This window comes from Corvus kubaryi, unplaced genomic scaffold (assembly GCF_017639235.1).
Source record: "Corvus kubaryi isolate FWS band 111438036 unplaced genomic scaffold, C.kubaryi_AGA036_p1.0 split2-37374, whole genome shotgun sequence".
Classification (NCBI taxonomy): Eukaryota; Metazoa; Chordata; class Aves; order Passeriformes; family Corvidae; genus Corvus; species Corvus kubaryi.
Window position 1 is genome coordinate 2,570,882 of NW_024582082.1, and position 22,181 is coordinate 2,593,062.

Sequence of the window (22,181 nt, forward strand, 5' to 3'; positions counted from 1 at the left end):
CCAAAACAAACCCCCCTAGCATGTCAATGTGTCAGCTGTGAACACACCCTCACAGCCACACAGGTGTGCTCATAAACCACAGCTGCCATCAGGCGAGTTTTCTCCCCGGGGAGCATGGAGGAACCAAAGGAACAAGGAAGGCCCAGCAGGACCAAAAGCCTTTTGTTTTCGTAGTGAAATTCATGCTGGTGTTTGGGCCAGCCTGAGCTGACAAGCTCAGGTAAAAACACAAGGAGCAGCTGGCTAGAGAGGTGGAGAGGGACTGGGTCAGGGCATGCCATCCACGGGTTCCCAGGTGCAGGCAGACCCCAGACCCACAGCTCCTCACCCTCCTGCCCAGCACTCACACTCCTGCCATCCAAATCAGATGGACTAAAGCTGGGCCCTCTTCAGGCCTTGCAGTTCACACCTGGCAAGTGTAGACCAAATGCCCTGCCAGGTACAACTGTACCTGCTGGCAAGGAGCTGGGGAGCTGGAATCAGCCTCTATAAAATAGAAACATTTAAAGCCTTGGTGGTTATTCCAGCACCAGTTGGCTCCAACCTTGGTTCTGACCGCCAGTTCTCCTGGTGGATGGTTTCCAGGGATTCTCTGCAACCCAGGAAAACCATCACCTGTGTGCCTCCATCAACAGAGCCAGCTCTTCCCTGCTTCCCCGGGAAGATGCATCCTGTTCTGACTCCAGATAGAGACAAGGATGAGGTGGAAATACACATGGAAGAACAATGCCTCTTGCCAGATGCAGCAGTTTCTCTGAGAAAAAGCACATGTTTGCAATCCCGGTGAAGTTACCCAGAAACCAGGCAAGGAAAATGATGTAACAAGGTTCTCCAGTTGTCCAAAAGTGAATCACAGCCTCCACGACAGCCCCCCCACCTCAGCTTCTGCTGACTAATACCTGACACGACAGGCCCCTGGGAGGAACGGCACAGGAGAGCCCTTTAAGTGGTGCCTGGCTCCCTATCAAAACCACACAGAGGCTGTCTGGGACCTCCATCATGGGGAATTCCCCTTCTCCATGCCTAAAAGTAAGCTCAGCTGGGCCAGCCTTCCTGCATTTGGGGATTGCAGGCACAGAGCTCCTGCTCTGAAGGGCTCTCACTCCCCCCAGGCCCCTCCAGGACCCAGCCTGGTGAGTAGTGCGGTGATTTTTTCGGTGTGAGAGTGCCTGGGATGGAGTGAAGGGAAGGCAGGCAGCTTTTGGGGTGCTGAAAAACTAAACCACCCTTTTTTCTCCTCACAGAAATAAGCAGGGTTTCATTATTTCATGCAGGCTGAGGCATTAACTTATAAACAAAGTGTTTTCTGGTTCTGTGGGACTGCATTTAGCTTTGAAGACAGGTTTTCTGAAGGGTTGCAGAACAGCACTGGGCTTCTCATTGGGGTAAAACAAGACTTTCAGGGAACAAAAGGGAAGATATTGGGCATGTGTGGGGTCCTGCTGTCTCATCCCCAGCTGAGACTTCAAACACAAGCACAAAGAGCACATCAGGGTCCCACCAGCGCTGAGCTCTCATTACCCAGCCAGGCTGCCAGGGTGACGTCCTGCTGCCAGTGAAGGGCAGTCAGGAAAAGGAGATTGTGGGGTTTTAATTTTTACAACCCAAAACATCAAATCCCCAAGAAGTGGTGCGGCTGTGTGAATACAGCTGAGCAAGAAGCCAGGACTGGGGCAGCTCCAGCGAAGGACCTCGATGAACACAGCACCAGGTCACCTAAGGAGGACATGTCTGGAGTACAGGCAAAGAGCAGCACAGCTGCTTACAACGGGATTTCTTCACTCCTGGTTTGTTGCTTTTATTTATACATATATTTAATAAAAACCCACCACCTTCTCCTTGTGGCAAAACCAACCAAAGAAAGAAAATCAGGTAGTTGCTGAGCAAGTCCCAAAGACTAGAGTGAAACCAGGTGTTCCCTGTGCTTGTTGCTCCTCTGGCTGATTTCGGTGCTTCATGACGGCACAATTCCAGCAGCAGCACAGAGGAAAGAGATCCCTGGAATACACGCTCCGGTTAAAGGGTGGAATTTCCTCAAGGCTCGGTGGGGAATTCTCCCTGCCTCAGAGGAACATCAGCCTCAGCCGGCCGGCAGCACCACCCTCCTCCCTCCCGGTGCCGAGGCCAGCAGAGCGGCTCAGCACAGCCTCCCCTCAGCCATTGCTCCTCCACACCGGGGGGGACGCGGGGAGCCCCCCTCGGCCCCGCCATTTTGTGTCTCCACGAGCCGGGGGAGCCGCTGCAGGGCTCGGCCTCGCCGCTCCCCTACGAGCGGAACCACCCACAGAAGGAAGGCGCAGGCCGGCTGATGCCGCCCCTCAGAGCCCCACTCAGCCGGGCGGCACGGCCGTGCAGCCCCAGGGAACCCACAAGGGACACAAATAGCGACAACAGCTCCGCCATGACGAGCACCTTCCCCACCCTCCCCTTTATACCCCGCGCCGCGCGCCGATTGGCTGCGCCGCCTGTCAGTCAGGCTGGGAATTTCCCGGGGGCGGAACCAGCCCCGGTGCTGGTGGCGGAGCGGAGGGACCCGGACCGAGCCCCCGACCCCGATCCCGATCCCGGCAGCGGCCCCGCCGCGGTGCGCACGGCAGGTGAGCTCGGAGCGCTGCGGGGCCCTGCCGCCCTCGCGGACAGGAGCCCTGCCCGGGGCACCGGGCTCTTACCGGGCACCGGGGTCGCGCCGCCCCAGCGAAGGGGCCCGGGCCGGAGGGAACTGCCGGGATCGGGGCTGCGCGTTGCCTGTATCTGGCCGGTTCCCGGGTGCTCGGGCCGCTCGGGTGGTCGGGGTGAGACCCCGGAGGGGACCGGGGCCGTGCCGTCCCCCGGGGATTTGCCCCGGGGCCGCCCGGTGCCGCAGGCTGTCGCGGCAGTCGTGCCGTGCCTCAGTTTACCCTCTCCCGGTCAGGGCGGGGGCTGCTGCCGGCCCCCGCGGGGGACAGGCTGGGTGTCTGTGTTCCCGGCGGTGCCCGGGGGGAGAGGAGGAGGCTCGGCGGGGTGCGGGTGGGGGTCCCCTCGCCCCCCGAGCGGTGCCGATGCCCCGCGGCGGCCCCGCTCCGCTGCCGTGCCCGGCCCCGCTCCTCCCTCGGCCCGCCTTGCACAACCCCGGCGTTTCCCCGGGCCCACGCATCTGCCTCCCGACTATTCCTGGTTTGCGATCCCCCCCGGGCAGCGCCGGAGCGCGTGTCCCCTCCAGGGGGGCTGCGGCGGCCGTGGCCTCAAGGACCCTCCTGTCCATGCTGTTTTCCTTTCTCTTTGACTTTTTCACTCTGGTCCAGCCGTGTGTGTCCGTATCGCATGCGGATCAGAGGCTGGAATAGCTGGAGCAGGGATGGCAGCATCCTTCTCTTTTGGGAGGGAGGCGCAGCTTGTCTACCCCTTTCCTCTCCCTCAGTTCCATGCTAAGATCGCCACGGAGTGCAGAGAAAAAAATAAAAAAGATGCTGCCTGTCACGGATGATTTTGGGTGAGAATAGCTCCAGGTGGGACTCACGGGGATCTGCATCCTCTGAGAGATCCGGCTGTCCTGTCCCTGTGTCCCTGATACACAGGTTGTCCCCTATATCAAGAAGTCAAATGCAGCCTTTTCCATTGAGCTGGTTATTCCCATCACTTAGGTGGGTTATTCCCATCACTTGGGTGGGTTATTCCCACCACCTGGGGGAATGGGAGCTGTTCTGCTGCCACAAGCTCTTTTGGAGTGCACATTTCACAAAGAGCGCTGTCAGCTGAAGCGTTCTGGAGACTGGACTTTGGGCACTGGGATGAGTTCTGGAGACAGGAAGGCTCCAACCAGGCACATCCTTGAGAACTGTCTCTGTAGTGAGGTGAAGTAAACAAGAAGAAAACAGGAGAGGCTTTTTGCTGCCTTTGGCATCGTTCCTGGCTCTGCAAAAAATCCCACAACGCCCTTTCGGCCCGACCTACGCTGAGCAGACCTATTTACCACAGGGCTATGGGTTGTTGTTTGCCAGCAGCTGGTACAGAACTCTCGTGGGTGGAGGAAACCGAACCATCTACTCTTGTGGCATTGCAGATTTGGTTTTAAAGCAGCAGTCCTTACACTTTGGGTGGAACTTCGCTGGTGTAGCTTTGTGGTGCCACCGTCTGCTGCCACTTGGTTGTTGCTGGCCAAAGCACACCAAGATGGACAGGAGTAGCTTGGAAGCAAGGAAAAGGCTACAAGGAAAGGGGTGGCTATGCCTTGTTCTGCTTTGGAGTGCTGTGACAAGCAGCCATGATGCTGCTGAGCTCTGCAGGGAGAAGTGGAGCAGGCAGGATGAGCCAGATGTCTTTGCAGCAGAAGACGGGGTCTTGCGTAAATCCACCCCCATGCTGCCAGGAGAGCACCAGCACCATGCCTGGCTGCATGTCCTGCCTGCACTGAAGCTTCAGCCTATCCTGAGGAGCTCAGGATGCAGCTGTGTGTGGTTACCCATGTTTGTAAACCTGGCAGACCCAGGGAAATGCTTTATTTCCTTTGTGAGCAGCCCCATCAGAAGCAGGTTGTTTAGTGAAGCCTCTTTGGGAGGTGGGTTTTTGAGGCGAGAGTGGGATTTCTGGCTGGGGGACATCTTTTAATACCTGCTGTGTTTTGGGTATGGCTCTCGCCTTTCCCACCCTCTCTTTGTGGCTAAACTGGCTGGAAAGGAAACCTCTGCAAGTGGAGGTTCAGACCTTTCCCTTTGAGACCTGAGCCTTGCAATACCTGCTTTTCTCTTCTTTTATTACTCCCAGCTCAGTGGACTGCAGTGCCCAAAAAGTCTCATTACTGCTGCCTCCTAAAGCCAGCTCCACTTTTGCTTTCCTGCAAATGAGACCAGTCCAGCAGCCCAGGAATGGATGTCCATTGTCTGGAGAGCTGCTGGAGCTCTCTAGAAGAAAACCAGTCTGGGGGCTACAGTGTTTCCCAGTAAAATGATCAAACTGATCATTTCCAGGCGTTTTCCAGTAAAATGACAGACAAACAACAAAAATTTGTTCCATGGTGTCTGTCTGAATGGCTTTTGCTTTCCCTCTGAGGAGGCATGCCAGGGACCCAGCAGCCCCAGTCATGGGAAAATTATGCTGGCAGCCTGCAGGGATTTGCTTTCACCTCCTGTGATCCTGGTGCGGAGGAGGCTTCCTGTGAATATTGTGCACTGGAGTAAGGAAAACCCCCTTCTCCTTAGGGCTGGGCCATCACAGGATGGGAATTGAAGGGCTGCCAAGCCTGCAGCTCTGGGAGGCTGCTCCCCACCCTGGGGTCACTGCCCAAAGCAAACCCCCAGCAGTGCCAGCACCCTCCTGCACAGGATTCACATCCCAAGCCTTGGTATCTTCAGCGTTCAGTAATTGTAAAGTAGGAATCACATCCTTCTGCCACTTCTGCGTGGCTGGTACAGTGATTGCTGTGGCAGTGATGCGTGTTGTTCTGGGTGACAGCGGTGACAGCTCCAGCTCACTCCCAAGCCACAGCACAGCTATTTAAACACCACTCTGATTTCGTCTTTGCCCATGAGTCTCCCCTGCCCACTCACACTCTCATTCTCTACTGTTGCTGAGTTGCCATAAAAACTTGCTACCTAAAGGTCTTGGTGTCCCACATGGAACCAGCAACACCCACGGGTGCCCGTCTGGCAATCTCTGACAGTGGCTGGGCACGGAGCCAGCGAGCTGCAGCTGGGCAGCCACGGTCCATGCCTGGCCCTCAGCCCCCAGGGCTGTGAAATACTGTCAGATCACCTTAGGAACTGTTGACTGGCAAAGAGGAAAGTGTTTTCTGGTGGTTTGGTGGTTTCTGCTGGAGTTTGTGGTAGCTGTGTTTTCTTTGCGTAGTTAACCACCGTTAGGTGCTGGTCTGTGGTCCCTTCTCTCCTCCCCTCGTGTTTTTATTGAAATGAGATTTTTCACTGTAAATCTCACCTGTCAGAACTCTTAAGGAAAAAAGCTACAACAAACCAAGATTGGGATCAGTGGCTTGGTCTCTGGTCCCCAGGGTGACCTCTCTGTTCCAGCGGCTCCTTGCAGAAATTGGACTGTGCCTCCATTCCAGGAAAACCCACCCTGTCCCCAGTGATGGCCTGGAATGCTGTGGAAACCCCTCCCTCTTGCTGGCTATTGTTTGCTGGTGAATTTGTGGCTTCCATCAGCTGGAGATAGTCCAGTTCCTCTCCCCAGCTGTTGTTTGAAAACAGCTCCTGTGGTCCCTTTGCTGCAATCTCCCTGGTAGGGTACAGACCTTGAGTAGAAAAGTTCCTGATAGAATCTTGAGAATAGGGAATATCAGAGGTTTTCAGTGGTTCCATCTGGATGGGAGAATATGTGATCACTGTGAGTGAGCTCTGCTGTTTGGCAGGGTGATCAGTGCAGCTGGACTGTGTTTGAGGGATTCCTACAGGGGTGCACAGGGGACAGGGACCTCCCATGTGCTGTGGGACAAGGCAGAAAACCTCCAGGTTTGGGGTCTGGCGTTGAGAGAATGAGGACTGGTATTTCAGGCTGCTTCCAAGCCACATGGGGAGATGGTACTGCAGGAGAGAGCAGCTCTTCCCTTTCCTTCCTTCTCTCCCTGCCGCCCCTGACACACACCTGGGCTCGTGCTGGTGCACAATGCGGATGCCCTGCAAAGTGGTCACTGCAGAGTGGGTTTGGTACCCAGGTGTTCCCAGAACCCGAGGTCTGGAGCAGCATGTGGTGACTGGACAGCAGTGAGAGGGAGACTCATGTCCCCAGCCAGGCTGTGACGCCATCCCTGTTGTCTGCCGGGCTGGCCAGGTGGGTAGCATGGCCACAGGTGATGGCATTTCCCAGCCACAAGGGTCCCACTGGGCTATGTGCTGGGCTCATCCAACCTAGCCTTGAGCACTTCCAGGGATGGGGCAGCCACAGCTGCTCTGGGCAGCCTGTTTGGGTGCCTCACAGCCCTCAAAGTAAAGAATCTCTCCCTAATACCTAATCCAAACCTGTCCTCTATTTAAGACCAGCTGTGACAGTGCTGCCATCACAGGGACCCACAGCTCAGAAATGGCCCTGGTTCTTCCACAGCTTCCTGTCAGCTGCTCTGGGCTCCAGGAATAGCCTCTCCTCAGCTCACCCCACACCACCACAGCTGGGCAGCTTCCAGTGGTCACCACTTCCACTTCCTGCTTGGGACAGGGTCACTGGCTCCCTGTGGAGGGCCAGAGGCAATGGGGGGCTTGGCAGCACCCACGGAGCAGGAGGATGGTGAGACCCACCAGTGCATCTCCCAGAAGCAGAGTACTGCTGAGGCCAGGCCCAATTCCCTGTCGCTGAGGCAGGCGTTAATTGCTGCTCCAGTTGTGGATGCTGCCAGGTGGCAGTTGTCATCTGGAAAGTCCCTGCCGCTCCCTGGCAGGCAGGTCATCCAAACTGGAGATCAGCCTGGATCACTCATGGCATGAGCATTAGTCTGAGATTGAGACCGTTTCGGGTATAGGCTACCCCCTTCCCCTTTCAAAATGCCTCCTCTCAGTCCCTTCCTGCTCACCAGCTGTCTTGGCTGGGAGAAGAGCACTTTGGGGTACTCCTGTTGTGCCCCCAGGCAGCACCGCGGCTCTAGCTGGCACAGGAACCTTCTCAGCTGCTGCTCTGCTCCATGTTATAACCAGCTGGCATCATGGGGGGTAGTTCTGATAAGCTGTGCTGTGATTCACAGCACCTGCTTTATCCCCCCAGGAGATGGGTGAGACCTGGAGCCAGGATCCTGACCAGCTGTCCCCAGGCCAAACTTCAGCACAGGGGAGGCCTTAGGCCACCTGCAAGTGCAAGGAATTAGAAAAGCAAAGAGCACACACTGCTTGCGGGTGTTTTGTCTCCTTGGGCTTTGCTTCCAGCCCAGCACATGCCCGGATGTTCCCTGTGCCCAATTCAGGAAGCCATGCTGCTGACAGCCAGTTTTTCTGGCTGAGCCAGAGGACAGAGTGGGTCCCTGCCTGGCTCCTGGGCCTCATCCCCCAATACTGCCCAAACTTCCCCCTAGCTGTTGGTTAAGGCTTTTGGAGCTGCAGACACTGCCCCTCCCCAAACAGCCCCTCACGAGCCTTTATGCACCCCAGAAATACCGTTTGTTGGGCAGGATGCCCTGGTGACAGCGCCCAGGTTTGTGCTGGCATGGGTGGATGTTCCTGAGCTGGGTCTCCATCTCTCCAGAGATGCAGCAACCAGGGGTTGCAGCCTTCTCTGTGACTCCAGTGCTCTGCATGGAGAGCCAGCCCCAAGTGAGGCTGCTGGTGATGCCTCCTCCTGTGACACTTCTCATGGCTATGAGTCACCCTGACACATTTGCCCCAAGCAGGGCTGGAGGGGGAAGTGCCTTCACCTGGGTCACTTGTTGGCTGGCTGGCGAGCAGTGAGGCACCAGCACAGCATCCCAGACCCCCCATAGGGCTGGGCCAGGGGACTGTGGCATCATCTGGAGCCAGAGCAAGGTGACAGCGTGCTCCATTGCCTTGCAGGGATGCCTGGCTGGGAGGTAGGCGACTGAACAGCAGGCATGGAAGGGAGAGGACCTTACCATATATATGACCCCGGCGGGGGCTCCAAGGAAAATGGATCCACGGCCTTGGAGCGGCTGGTGGAGGAGAACACCCGGCTGAAAGAGAAGATGCAAGGGATCAAGTCTATCGGTAACTGCTGTGTGCCAGGGGGATGAGATTTGCCTTTGGGGCAGCCCAGCGTGTGCCCACAAAGCCGGGGGTTTCTTGCTTGGTTGAGGAAGGGTGCTGGTAGAAGCTGGGAGTCTTGGCACTGGGGCAGCAGCAAAGCTCTCCCTGTCCTGGAGGGTTGAGCAGGATATCTGAGCTTTTTCACATGGCAATGCAGAGGGAGCAAGAATTTTGCTGAACTTCTGGGGTGTTTTATGGTGGAATAAACAGCTGGAAAGAAAAGACAAGTGCTGGAGCAAGGACAGCTCCTTAAGAGTTCATAGGTGCTGGGATCTGTTTTGCTTTTGATGAAAATCCCCACCTCCTGCAAGCCCTGCTGGGCCAGGGGCTTTTCCCAGGTGTTTCTTAAGGAACCTGACGTTGAGTGCTCCCTGAGGCAGCAGGAACATGCCAGTGTTGAAATGTCCCAGCTGAGTTGTGCCACCCTCTTTCTTCTTGTCAGCCTTCCCCCGCTCCCACCCCCAGTTTTGCTTTCTGTCTCGTGAGCCAGCTTCCTCCTTTGGCTTCTGCAGCCAAATTTCCACCTGCCTCATGATTCCTGTTGTGTCACCATGCCTTTACCTGGTCGCTGGTGTGACAGCAGTCCCCCCCTCATTGGGGGAGGATTGCATTGCCCGTGCCAGACCCCAGAGTGGGAAGGTTGCACCTCTCAGTGCACCACCCAGGCTTAAATTTGTATCTTCTGGGAAGCAGAGGAGACCTCTGAGAGCCACAGTGGTGCCCTTCTGCCCCCTGTAACCAGACCTGTGTGTGTCATCATGAGGATCTCTGAAACCAGTGAGCCGCTGATCCAGCTTTGCCATTGGATTTATCCCAGAATAGTTGTTTCCAGCTGAAGAAGGACTATTCTGGGCACTTCTCCAGCCAAACAGGGTTATTGGTGCTGGTGGATGGAACTACTGCAGGACAGGCACTCAGGGAAGGAGGCTGAGTATCCTTTTGTTGCCCACAACAGGAGAGCTGCTGGAGGAGTCCCAGGTCGAGGCATCCAAGCTGCGGCAGAAGGCAGAGGACCTCGTGAAGGACAACAAAATGCTGATTGGATCACCTTCCTTGGAGGACTTGGTGGAAACTGGAGGTAGGAGATGGAGGAATAACCTGATGGCTCAGAATCCTGAGCTTGGGGGAAGGGAAAGGCTGTGCAAGAGACGTTAATGAAGGTCCTTTGCTGCCATGTCATCTCTGGAGTGTATCAAACCACTGCCATCCTCCTAAAAGGAAGTTTCTGTCCCACCCCATAGCTGGGGCAGAAATCATCCATCAGTGGCTGACTTTGCAGGGGTCTGCTGTCTGCATCCCTGTGCCAGGTGGGGAGACACCCTGCTCTCCAAAAGGCTCATGGCTGCATCCTCTCCCCTCTCCGCAGCCGTCGGCCCTGATCCCAGCTTCACACGGGCAGTGCCAGGCAGTGCCCAGCCGGACACGGAAGCACGGAAATCACCTCCGAGTGTGAGTCTGCTGCATGTGGAAGCTGGTGCTGGCATGGCTGGAGAGGGAGGGACTCTCCATCTAATTAAAGCAAAAGAAGGCAGCCTTTAGCCTCTAGAAATAGGGATAAACCTGAAAGGAGGGGTCAGCTCCCCTGCTGTACTCCTGGTGGTCCCTCTCTTTGTGTGGTGGGCATCCTGGGCTGCCATTCCCTGGGGAGCCCTGACCTGGCTGCCTCTCCTTGCAGGGATCCTCTTCAGAGTTTGAGATCGTTGCCATCGAAACGCAGGGGTTTCCCCAGGAGAGCAGGAGAGCGGTGAGTGGCCCTGCAGGATTTGGTGTTCGCGGGTGGGGAGTCAAGCCAGTCAGTGTCAGGGGTTTGGGGGTGTGCAGGGCTGTAGTGCTGTGCCCAGGCAGGCACCAGCAGGGCTGGCAGACCCATGTCAAGGCAGCCCTTGGGCAAACCACAGAGGAGGGATAAACTGGACAAGGGCCTGGCTGGGCTTGGGGAAGGGGCCAGTGAAGCAGCCCCAGCCAGATGGGGACACTGATGTCTGCAGATGCCACACAACAGCGGAAGGAAGAGCTGTGACAACCCAAGTAGCTGTCAGTGATGCTCTGATGTTCAGCTGGTGCCCACTCTGGGTAGGAGGACCAGGTTTCCAAGCCCTGTCATTGTGTGAAGGGTTTGCCCTAGCCAAAGTACCTCTGTGTGCTCCATTTGCTGCCACCTGAATGTCCTCCTGGCTGTTATTGCCCGACCTGTCCTGGTCTGGTTTTTTGTGTGCTGGAAGGGAGGGGAGAAAGGATGGGGAGCCTAAGGGGAATGAACATCAGCTGGCACAACATGGTACCAGTAAGAGGACATGCTCTCCTTGTACATCCTATTCCTATTGGCCAGAGAGGCTCTTGGAGGGGTTGAGTCTTACTGGACCCTCCTGGGGTGCAGCTATTGAGGTGATGGAGAACAGAATGGGATCTGCTTAGCCACCAGCTGCTGCTGCCCAAGCAGAGTCCAAGTCCTGTGCACACACCCAGATTCTCCCAGCTTGGGTCCTCACTGCCTCCCTTGCCAGCAGACATGGGTGGGAGGAGCTGGGTGTGCTGTGCCCCACACACACCTTCCCACGGCAGGTTTGGGGCTGTAAACTCCAGGGTCAGCATGCTGGGGACACACTGGGCTGCCCTGTGATGCAACCTGGGGCATTCCCACAGGCAGCAGGTGAGTCAGCGGGGCTGGGAGCGGAGCAGGCGTAGGTGTGCCAGCACATCCCCAGCTCCTCCCAGCAGTGCCATGTGCGCCAGCTGTTGTGCCAGCAGCACCTCCTAGGATATGGAGGAGTTAACTAACCACACCAAAGGAGCATAAACCTCCTGGGGACACCTGCCATGGGCAGGGTACGCCCTGACACTGGTGGGTGTGCTCTGATCTGGGCTTTCCCAGCTGCTGTTTAAATCCTGTGCGTCACCCTCTTGGCTGTCACCTGCCAGAGGGCTTGGGTTCCTGGTGCCTGGCGTGCCACAGCAGCAGGGGAGCACAGAAGGAGGGCAGGTGGAAGGAGAACGTGGGGATTGGGGTATGACCACAACCCCTTCCAGCAACAGACCAGGGTGTACATAGAGAGGACAGTCTCAGGAGCTGGGATTTTTAGTCTTGGTGCTGATGGGGAGAGCTCGGGTGGAGAAGAGACCAAGGGTGGAGATGCCTCCATTGCTGTCAGCGATTTGAGAGTGTATTCTGCTCAGACTACGCCAGGGCACAGGGAGTCCATGGGCTGCTGCCATGTCCTCCTCCACCCGGGGTCTCGGTGTGCCATATCCAGCAGCTGGGAGTCAGACCGTCACAAAGCTGACACAGTTTTTCAGCATACTGAGGGGTGCTGCAGAGTGTCTTGGTGCTGGTCCAGCTCCCCACCACAGCCTTTGATGGGACATGAGGTTGATCTGCCCCAAGAGGAACTTTGCAATGCTCCTTTAACTGGTCTGACCACACTTGATCCCCTCCCCATTGCCAGGACTTGGAGCAGCCACCGAACGAGGATGCCAACCTGCTGCCCCAGCTGCAGCAGCTGGAGAACACGCTGAGTGGCTGCGCCAAGGAGGCCAGCAAGGACCAGGTCTTCGTGCGCATGGGCTACATGGCCTCCGAGCTCAAGCGCTTGGCCTCCAAGGTGCACAAGAACGAGCAGAGAACATCCTTCCTGCAGGTGAGCGAGGGCTGGCCTGGCGCTTCATGGAGGTTTTCCCCCTTCTGTTTTTTTGCCCCACCAAAACCCTCCTGCTCACCCTGAGGTGGACATCCACCTCCTTAGCGTGGCTTGTTGGGAGGTGGGTGGCCCAGGGCTGGCCACGGCCCTCACACTGCCAGTGTTCACCCTCCAGACGCTGTGTGAGACACTGCACAGTGAGAACAAGGAGCTGCGCACCAAGCTGGAGCATGACCTGGAGCAGAGAAACCAGGCTCTGGAGAAGCTCAGGTGAGGCTGGGCTATGTGGATGGGGACAGGGCTACCCTGGGAGCTTCTTCCTGCTGACCCATCCCTTCCTGCCCACAGGTGTGAGAACCAGGAGCTCCGGAGGATGGTGACGCTTAGCAGCCAGGACAGTGGGAAGAGGGAAGCCGCCGAGCAGCAGCAGGTGAGGAGGCAGCATCTCCTTGGAGAGGGCTGGGAAGGAGGCAGGGAGCCCGCTGACACATCAGCAAAGACGGCCTCATTTTAATTGAGCCCCCAGTTTGTCCCAGTATGACCAGCAGGACTTCTCAGGGTCTCAAGGGGATGGGGGAGGCAGTGGGAGGGGAACTGGCTTGAGTTTAGCCGGCCTTGGGCACAGCCTCCACAAAAGCCCTGAGGGTCCCCCCCGTGCGCGTCCAGCAGAGCGGTGCCATGGTGGAGAAGGCGCCGGGCAGAGAAGAGCTGGAGGCCAAGGAAAAGAAGGTGAAGATCCTGGAGCACCAGCGCAGGGAGGTGAGGACCAGGCTGGGAGGGAGGCACCACTAAGGAGGCGGGGAGTGGGCAGAGGGGGCACAGGGCTGGGATGGCACCGAGAGACTGGGGCAGGGCTTCAGAGCTGCAAGGAAGCACTGCTGGGGCTGGGATCCCCATCCAGCTGGTCTCCAGAGTGCTTTCACAACAGGAGTCTGCTGGGGACCACCACAGCTGGTTCGTAGCAGGATTTGGGCTCCTGTTCAGCCATCCCTCTCTCCCTGCAGCTGCTGGAGGTGAATAAGCAATGGGATCAGCATTTCCGCTCCATGAAGCAGAAGTACGAGCAGAAGGTAGGCCTGGGTGCTCAGGGCTGGGTGCTTGGGGGGCACATTTCTGCTGGGTGCTGGCTGTGGGCACTCAGAGGAAACAGTGTAGGGAGGTTTGGGGGCTGCCTGTACCTCCTTTCCCCCAGTGTGAGTCCTTCCAGGCCAACATCCCCACTCCCTCCTGGCAGGTCACAGACCTACACCAGGAGCTGGCTGAGGCCCGCAGGGCAGTGACCGAGCTGGAGTCGGAGCGGGAGCAAAAGCAACGGGATTTTGACCGCAAGCTGCTCCTGGCCAAGTCCCGGATCGAAACAGAGGAGGCGAGTCCTTGGGAAGGGTGACAGGGAGCTGCCAGCCCTGTTGCCCTGCCCTGGCTGATCTCCCCCCACTCTGGGTCCTGCAGGCAGAGAAGGAGAGGCTGGCCATGGAGGTGAGGGACCTGCAACAGAGGATGCGGTTCCTGCAGGAGCAGCTGGCTCCGGTCACCAGGCAGCGGGAATACCAGGAAAAGGAGATCCAGAGGCTGAACAAGGTGGGGGCCAGGGCACAAGCCTTCACTGCAAAATGTCTTTAATGTTCTCCAGTCTCTTCACCTCTCTCAAATCCAGAACTGACCCTGATAACCCATTCTTGCCCAGGCAGAGACTTGTATCAGGCCCACCACTTGTATGAGGCCCACCACATCCCTCTGGGCTCCCAGGAAGGGGGGTTCAAGGAGGGTCTGTTGTCCCTCTTGCCCCTGCCCAGTTATACCCACTTCCCATGCTGGGCACATGCCCGTGGTCCTCCAGAGGCATCTTGGGCACTGAATTTGCTCTGACCCTGCTCCCTCCTCTTCCTCTCTAGGCACTAGAAGAGGCCCTAAACGTCCAAGCCTCTCCACCACCCATCTTTGCCATGGAGCCGGCAGGGAAGCTGCCACAGCAGGAGCTGCTGACCCAGAATGAGCTACTCAAGCAGCAGGTAGGGCAGGACACAGAGCCACTGGGGACGGGGAAAGAAATACATGTCCTGAATCTCCACAGCAAAGCCCTGTGTGCCTGGAGCAGCGCAGCAGCTGGGCAGGTGTCAGTGCTGGGGTGGTGGGGGTTGGGAACCCAACTCAGCATCCTCCAAGCATTCATCTGGAAGGACCACAGCCATGGGCCATCATGCCAGCCCACATGCCTGGGGCTTGGCATGGCTGGTAGAGTCAAGGATGGCAGCGCAGTGATGGGGTTGCTTAGGGGAGGTGTCTGCCCTCAGCCTGGTGCATCCACATTCTTTCTTCCTAACAGGTGAAAATTTTCGAGGAAGACTTCCAGCGGGAACGGAGTGACAGGGAGAGGATGAATGAGGAGAAGGAGGAGCTGAAGCAGCAGCTGGAAAAGCTGCAGAAGCAGTTGGTCCTCTCCAACAACCAGGTGAGCAGTGCTGGGTGCTACTAGCAGTGCTCTGGGAGCCCCATGTCAGCCCCATGTGTCTCGGAAATGCTTGTCCCCAGTGTCACAATCCCCATATCCACCTCGGAGGAGGGGCTGGGTGTCAACACCAGCGCTCTGGGAGCCCTGGGTGTGTTAGAGGTGCTTGTCCCCAGTGTCACAGTCTGTGTACATATCTAAGAGTAGGGGCTGAAGGGGGACAGGAGGGCCAGAGGGGTGTTTTTTCTGCTGCTTGTCACTGCCAGAGCATCTCATTTCACTCATGTCCTCTTTCTGCACCCCTCCTGGCAGTCTGGCTGGGGAGACTGGTGCAGGCATTCCCTCAGCAACCCCAATCCACGAAGATGAGGGGTGGCAGGGTGGGCTCTGCACTAACCCCTCTTCCTCCCAGCTGCGAGCCTCCAAAGACGACTGCCAGAGGGAGAAGGAGGAGAAGGAGAAGCTGAAGAAGCTGCTGAAACAGCACAAACAGGTAGGGATGGGAGGAAACCCTCTTTGGGCAGAAGGGCTGGGGGCTGCAGGTAATGGGTGGTGGTGAGGGTGGTGGTGGGGGTGGTGGTGGGCTGCCCTTGGGATCTCCCCAGCATCTGTCCTGGCTCCTTGCAGGCTTCTGGAGAGAGGCTGCACCCTGAGCCGGGGCCGGGGCCGCTGGGCCCAGCCTGCCCCATGTACCAGTACCAGTACAGTCCCCCCATGGCTCACCCCATGTACCACGGCTACGACGAGTGGCAGCAGATCCGATACCCGCCAGCCACGCCAGGCGAGCACACACAAGGACAGAACTTCCACCACTTTCCCCCGGTGAGACTCTACCTGTGCCAGCAGGAGGGGGGAGCAGAGGGTGACATGTGGGTGGGTCTGGGGCTCCCTGCCCTCCAGGGCCACCGCGTCCCAGAGCAGGGAGCTGAGCACGTGTCCTGTTGGCATGTGGCTGCTCAGCCCCTTTCCACCCCATTCTTCTCCTCCTCACACCTTGTCAATCAATCACAGAGTGCAGCCTCATGATTCACATCCCAGGTTAATTCCCTGTCTCTGTTCCATCTCTTCCCACAGCCCGAGTACCCTTGGCGCCCGCCCTGTGCCATGGCTCACAGCCAGAACGCCCAACCAGTGGCCGGGGTGAAACCGGTCCCCAAGGACTTGGGTAAGGCTCAGACCCTTCCTGGCAGGGGTGCCCGTCCTTCACCCTGAGACTTTGGGCACTTGGCTGAACAAGTGGGGAGGGATGGGGGCACATCTCTCCAGGCAGTGGTCATTTCCCCTTAGTCCCCACCTCTCATCAGCTGAGGGGATGATTATGCCATGGGGCTGATCCCTGTATCCCCACAGCACCCAAAGTCAGGCTGAGCCCCAAAAGCTCATGGAGTTACGGCAGGTGGTGCTCAGGGATAACAACCATGCCATGGCTGGCATCCCTCCTGTGGGGCTTGTGTGAGAATGAAGAACTGTGCTTACCCTGTGCCACCCCTCTCTTGTGTCTCAGAACAGGCAGGTCCTGGACTGCCCTAACGCCAAGGACCGGCCACGCTCCGACACCAGTGGAAGAGGAGTAGGGTGTGTGTGTGTGTGCCCGTGTGTGTGTGTCCAGGAGCTTCCTCCGGCTGCCCATGCCTGTGCAAGGACACGTGCTGCACGTGGGGGCTCAGCAGCGCCTTCCCCCAAGGAAATCATGAAGGAGGGACTAAAGGTGGCATCGCAATGGCAGCCAGCACGGGGTCAGTCCCCTGCAGCCATCCCCTTCCTCATAAGGAGCCAGGCCTGGCATCGCTGTAGACCCAAGCCAGGCCTTCAGGGAAGAGGAGCCAGTGTTTCCCAGGAGCTACCCCAGTCCAGAGCCTCTGGAGGAGCGGGTAACAGCAGGGACTCTCCCGGCAGTGGGAGACCCCACACTCCCAGGCAGGTGCTGGCCGCAGCCATGGCCCGGCCTGAGGGTGGTTGGTGTCTTAGTATTTATTTAAGGACTGAAGTGTGGCTGAGTCTCTCTGGTTTTGTCCTGAAAGCTGCTTCCTGTGGGGCAGCCTCTGCCTGGGGAGGGGGAGTGGGAAGGATACCAGGGCTGTTGGTCCCCATGTGCTCGGGTATAGCCATAGAAACAGACTTCGTGCCAAGGGGACCCCCAACCCTTGCTTGGGCACCCCAGAATCTGTTGCCCCAAGTGTGTGCCCCCCACCTTCCTCTGTGTGCTGAGCTCAGCCCCTCACCCTCCCCTCTCCTGCCCCCCACCTCTGCCAGGGCAGAGAAGCCCCTGCTGCCCCCTCTGCCTTTCCATGCAGCAGTGGCCTTGGGGACAGTCTTTGACATTGCACACAGCAAATCTTGCTTCACAAAACAGGTCTGGAGGGGAAAAAAACAAACACAACCCAGTTTCTGTAAGCATGGCTGTCACATGTGTGACAGCAGGAAGCACAGGATTCCAGTATGCTCCTTGCTGGGACTTGTCCCCAGTCCCACCTCCAGCCCCTTTTGCCCACTTGTGCTTTGCACTCACTCCCTGTCCTGTTCCCAAATGCTGGGCTGTGAGAAGTCCACATTTGCAGTTACTGTGGAAAAAACTGAGTTTCTCCAGTCAGGCGCTGCTACCCCCAGGCTGGCCACTGTGCCCCCCACTCTTCCCCCCCTACCCCTGGCCAACAAGTGGGGCTGCACATTTGCAGAGCCTTTATTTGGTGTTTCTATGGTGGGTGGCAAGGGGCTGGCCACCCCTGACCAGGAGAGCAGCACATCTGTGTGCCAGGACCACGGGCAGCCTGAATGCACTGAAGAGCTGCTCCGTGCTCGGCACGTTTGGGCCGGGCCCGCCCCAGCCAGGGGCTTTCGGGCCGAGCCTTCATGGAGATGTGGTTTCCTGCTCCAGGGACAGCCAGCCCCTGCATCCTCCCACTGCCTGGGATGGTGGAGCAGAGGGGGCAAGCTGGAGGCCAGGAGGTGTCACCACCAGGGGTCGAGGTGGGACACAGGGATATTGGAAGTATCCCACTGCCATCGCTGAGGTCTCTGCCACGAGGTTGCCCAGCCCAGCATCCTGACTGGGGGGTGCCAGAGACAGGAGCAATGGAGAGGACAGTGCGTGATTCCTGCTGCTGGGGAACATTGGGGGAGGGAATGGAATGGGAAGCAGCTGTGGGGGGATGTTGGCCCTCATGCAAGGGCCCCAGGCTCTACTGGTCAGCCTGTTCCTGGTGCTGCACCCGCTGCCGCAGGTAGGCTATGATGTCATTCTTCACCACGGAGATGTTGGTGCGGTGGTACCAGCGCATGACCGGCACACCCTCGGGGCTCACCAGGAACTTCTCGAAGTTCCACTTGATGTCATGGTTCCGCAGAGGCTCCCAGAAGAGCTTGTTGGGGTTTCCAAACTCCTCCGCCACCGGGGGACAGGCGTTCTGCAAGGGGGAGCCAGTGCATCACTGCCTTGCCCCTCCAAAAAGCAAGCTGGGTGTGTCCCCCTCATCTCCCCTTGCCATAGCACCCACCTTCAGGAAGGTGAAGATCTTCTGCTCATTGGCCCCATTCACATCCCCTTTCTGGAACAGCTGGAAGTTGGGAACAAAGCCACCTCCTGGCCTGACATGCCTACAAGGGCAGGGAACAGGATGTTGTGCAATTGACAGCTCTGGGTGCTTGCACAGGGGTGGTGACAGGACCCCAAACCCCTTGTTTGGGGGCCACAGCCAGCAGCAGCTGCAGCCTGTGCTCCCACTGCCTGGCTGGGACCCCGGCAGAGCCGAGGGGATCAGGTGTCCCACAGCCCCCACCACAGTACTCACTTAAGCGCAGGGAGGATCTCTGAGTTCTGTCCGGGTTCCTGCTTCCCAAATTGGTTGGAGGGGAAGCCGAGGACCACGACCCCCTGGTTTCTTAGTTCATCTTGTAGTGCATTCAGTTCTGCATGCAAGGAGAGCCAGGGGTGGGTTAGCAGGGGACCGGGCACACCTCCGCACCTGCACTTACCGCCTGGGACCCTCCCAGTCAGGCCGGGCCCTGGGGAGCAGGCATTAACCCTTCCCCAGCTCCCCAAAGCAGAATGGACCTTGCAGACATGCCAGAGGCCGCACTCCTGGGCCCTGCCCTGACCCCGAGGTGCCCGTGCCCCGCAGGACCCTTACCAACATACTGCAGGGTCAGGCCTCAGTATGTGGCTACGTTGACAAAGAGCACTGTCTTCCCCCTGTACCTCTCAAAGGGGATGTACTCGTCCCCATCGAGGGTCAGGGCCCCGTAGCTGTAGATGGTGTCCTTCACCGAGTGGTAGCAGTCCACCTGTGGGGCGAGGAGCATCCCGTGGGAGCGGGCTGGGGGCTGCCAGCCGCCCCGCTCCCCATCCCTCCCCACGGCCAGCAGAGCAATGGGGCCAGCCCTGCTGCTGGCTGCGGGGACGGCTGCCAGCGTTGTGTCCCCTGCCCTGAAAGGTGCTGGCAGCAGCCAGGCTCTGGCATGCCAAGGTCGCGGTGGTGGGACAGGCTGACTGGAGCACGCGGATGCACATGGCTCTGGCTGCACCTTGGGGAATGTTTACCGAGCAGGGAGCAGCAGGAAGGCGAGTGGCTGCAAAACAGCCGGAGCACAGGAGGAGGCCAGCACCAGAATCCCGAGGCTGTGGGCAAGTGAGCAGGACCCACCACCCCTCCCGGCACCCTTGGGGACAGGGGCAGCGCAGGGGGTTCCGGGTGGGATGGGGAGGGGGCCGGGAAGGGTCGGGCTGGAGCAGCCCCTGTGTGCGGGGCCGCAGCGGTTAACCCAGAGGAGCCCGTCTCCTGTCCCCACCAGGGTACCCAGGCTCAGCCAAGTGCCACCGAGGGGCTATTTTGGGAGCTGGCAAGAGGTGAAGTCACAGGGGCTGTGCTCGAGGAATGAAGGCTCCGTGGCACTGTGGGGCCCCGGTGGCTGGGGGGCTGACAGTTGCCCCTGCCCGCTGGGCTGTGGGGACACGGTGCCTTCTGCACCTTCCAGACATGGGGGAATCCCCCGGACATTGCACGGAAAAAAATGCCCGTGCTCTGCTCCTGAGGAGGTCACTTGGGGGACACATGGCTCTGTCCCCAACCTCAGGACAGCGATTCTTGGCCCTTGGCAAGAACTAACTCAGCAAATCCCCCCGTGATCCAGGCACCGGGATTGTAGGGGGAAGGAGGGGGAGTCACGGGGCCACCGTGCCCCGCTCCTGCCCCGGGGAGTCCTGCAGAGAGCCTTGGAAACAGGCGCTTCCCCCGGGTGTCACACACCCCCTAAACCCCCCCTGAACGCCCCGTGGGGGTGTCCCCCTCCTCTTACCTTCTCCCTCTCCTCACTTCGCCCCAGCTGGACGAGCCCAGCCAAGAAAAGGGGCAAAATCCAGTTGCTGCGGGAGCAGCCCCCCATGGCTGGGCGCGGGGTGCCGGCACCCCCCTGACAGCCCGGGGCGAGCGGCGGGGACGAGCGCCGCTGTCGCCTGCTGTCACCTCCGAGCCCGGCGGCCGAGAAATAGCTGCGGGGCTGCGAGGGGGGAGCCAATGGCCGGGGGGGGCCGGGCCGGGGCCGCGTTAACCGTGTGGGCTCTGGGACGGACACACGGACACACGGACCGACACCGCCCGGGGGTGGCACCACGGCCTGGCGGGGACCCGGGGCACCCACGGGCACACGGGGCAGCGGCATGTGCCGAGGGTTTGTGCAACGTGTTACCCGAGGCGGGATTAAACCCGCGAGGTGGGGGGAGAGGTATCGGGGGGAAGGGGGGAAAGAGGTGACGGGGAATGGAGAGGGGCCAGGGCGGGAGAGGGGACGGGGGGAGAGGTGTCGCGGGAGAGAGGTGCCCCATCCTGCACAGGCCACCCAGCCTGGGTGACATTTCCCCCCAAGTGGGGTGTTGGCACCCGAGAATCAGGGACCAAACTCCCCTTCGGGGAGGCCAGGCCGGGGTTCAGTGGGTGCCCCCGAATGGCTGCTCCAGCAGGGCTGGGGAAGGTTGATCCCGATTCTCTCCTTTGTGCCCGGTAAATGAAGGTGCTGCCAGAAGCAGCTCTGGAGGAGGATCCCTCCTGCCAGGGGCTGTTTTGGGGCTCGAGGGCTGTGGCTCCATGATGACCCTGCTGGGGTCAAGGGCAGGGCACTGCTGTTCCTTAGCCCTTGGTGTCCCCAGGGGCAGGAGTTTCCAGGGTCCTGTTTGCTTAGCCAAGGAATGTGAACATTTACCCTGGGCTGTCTCCAAGGAAAATATCCGTGATGAGGTGTAAATTCACTGAAATCCCCCAACAAAATTATTTGATGGGAGAATTAACTGGCTGGAGGGGAGCTGGGGGAATTGTGGTTTTGGGGGGAAGCTGGCCTGGGGTGGAGGACAGGATGGGGTGGCAGTGGGTGAGCCCTGTGGGGACCATGAGCGCCAGCATGAGGTTTGGCTTTACTAGAAAGCAGGGTCAGCCCTGCCACGATGCTGTCACCGAGCCAGCTGCTAGAGATGCCACCAAGGAAGGGGAGTGTGGCCATGGGTTAAGAGGAAGCTGGGAGCAATCTCCCAATCCATGTTCTTCACCAGAAGGAACACCATGTCCTGGGAAAGGCTGATGTTTGAGGCTCCAGCTGCAGCCTCAGCTGGCGTGGGAGGGCTGGGAGTTGGGTACATCCCCCAGGCACACAGAGAACCCGTGGAGCAGGGGAGCTGGGGGTCTCTCTGTCACCGGCAGCATTTCCCAAAGCTTTAAACCTGCACTGCTACTGGAGAAATGGCTTGGCCCTGCCCTGCCTGGTCCCCAGGCAATGGGGGGTGTTCCCCCAGCTCCAGGCAAACCCCCAGGATGCTCGGCCACTGCCTGGGGACTGCACAGAGCCCATCACAACATGCCAAGAGCCAGGCTAGCTAGCAACAGGGGTGCTGTGGGTGGAGCGAGGTGGCTCCTTGCCAAAACCTGTAGGCGCCAATACCCAGGGTTTGACCCTCCCCACCTACTTCCCAGGCTCTAGGGAGATTTGGGCCCGTGGGGGTGCAGCTCCTGGCCTGCAAACTGCTTCCACGTCTCTGCATGCTGCAGCCAACAGGGACCAGTGTGTGCCCAGCGCTGTGCTCACGCTTCTGACCCTGACCAGGGCTTGAGCCACCTCCTGCAACAGAGCTGGGACAGACCTGGGAAGCTGCTCAGGGCTGTGCTCCCTGTGGCACAGTGTGGTTGTGTCCCTTCCACGTGTCCCTGATCCCTGCCACGAGCAGTGGAAGTCTGACTTACTCCTGAACTCAGTGTTCCTAAAACCAAAATAAAAATAAGGGACCTGTTCATCCAAGTCCCCTCTCCTTGGGTCCCAGTGCCAAATCAGCCTTGGTGGAGGTCGGGAATCGGGGAGGAGTTAATGAGACACAGCCGATGGACTCCCTCTCTGCCACTGAGCTTGCATGGCACCCTGGGTGTGTCACCCAGTGTCCCCACCGTGCTGTGCCAT

The 22,181-nt window shown here is 58.8% G+C and overlaps 2 protein-coding genes and 1 long non-coding RNA gene across 6 annotated transcripts; 1 reads left to right on the forward strand and 2 right to left on the reverse strand.

Moving 5' to 3' along the window:
* The first annotated feature begins 1,052 nt into the window (after positions 1–1,052).
* On the forward strand, positions 1,053–16,742 carry LOC121658081 (TNFAIP3-interacting protein 1-like). 4 transcript variants are annotated; one of them, XM_042014513.1, is made up of 18 exons: positions 1,053–1,133; positions 8,460–8,630; positions 9,625–9,747; positions 10,036–10,118; positions 10,345–10,413; positions 12,113–12,304; positions 12,480–12,574; positions 12,653–12,734; positions 12,971–13,063; positions 13,309–13,374; positions 13,539–13,670; positions 13,754–13,882; positions 14,197–14,313; positions 14,628–14,753; positions 15,163–15,243; positions 15,378–15,572; positions 15,825–15,915; positions 16,255–16,742. In XM_042014513.1, exons 2-18 carry the CDS (start codon positions 8,498–8,500, stop codon positions 16,278–16,280), a joined length of 1,833 nt encoding a protein of 610 aa, XP_041870447.1. In that variant the 5' UTR covers positions 1,053–1,133; positions 8,460–8,497; the 3' UTR covers positions 16,281–16,742. The 4 variants fall into 4 exon arrangements, with proteins under 4 accessions (XP_041870447.1, XP_041870446.1, XP_041870449.1 ...); XM_042014512.1 differs by lacking the exon at positions 1,053–1,133 and adding an exon at positions 2,478–2,597; XM_042014515.1 differs by lacking the exon at positions 1,053–1,133 and adding an exon at positions 2,478–2,597 and having other exon boundaries at positions 12,974–13,063.
* On the reverse strand, positions 1,774–3,396 carry LOC121658083. The gene is made up of 2 exons (XR_006013840.1): positions 2,670–3,396; positions 1,774–1,998 (listed from the first exon to the last, which is right to left on the reverse strand). It is a non-coding gene; the product is annotated as an uncharacterized LOC121658083 (long non-coding RNA).
* A 670-nt stretch (positions 16,743–17,412) lies between the features above and the next one.
* On the reverse strand, positions 17,413–20,420 carry LOC121658082 (glutathione peroxidase 3-like). Its single transcript, XM_042014517.1, has 5 exons — positions 20,043–20,420; positions 18,878–19,031; positions 18,539–18,656; positions 18,245–18,344; positions 17,413–18,154 (listed from the first exon to the last, which is right to left on the reverse strand). Exons 1-5 carry the CDS (start codon positions 20,403–20,405, stop codon positions 17,930–17,932), a joined length of 960 nt encoding a protein of 319 aa, XP_041870451.1. The 5' UTR covers positions 20,406–20,420; the 3' UTR covers positions 17,413–17,929.
* Between the last annotated feature and the right edge of the window lie 1,761 nt (positions 20,421–22,181).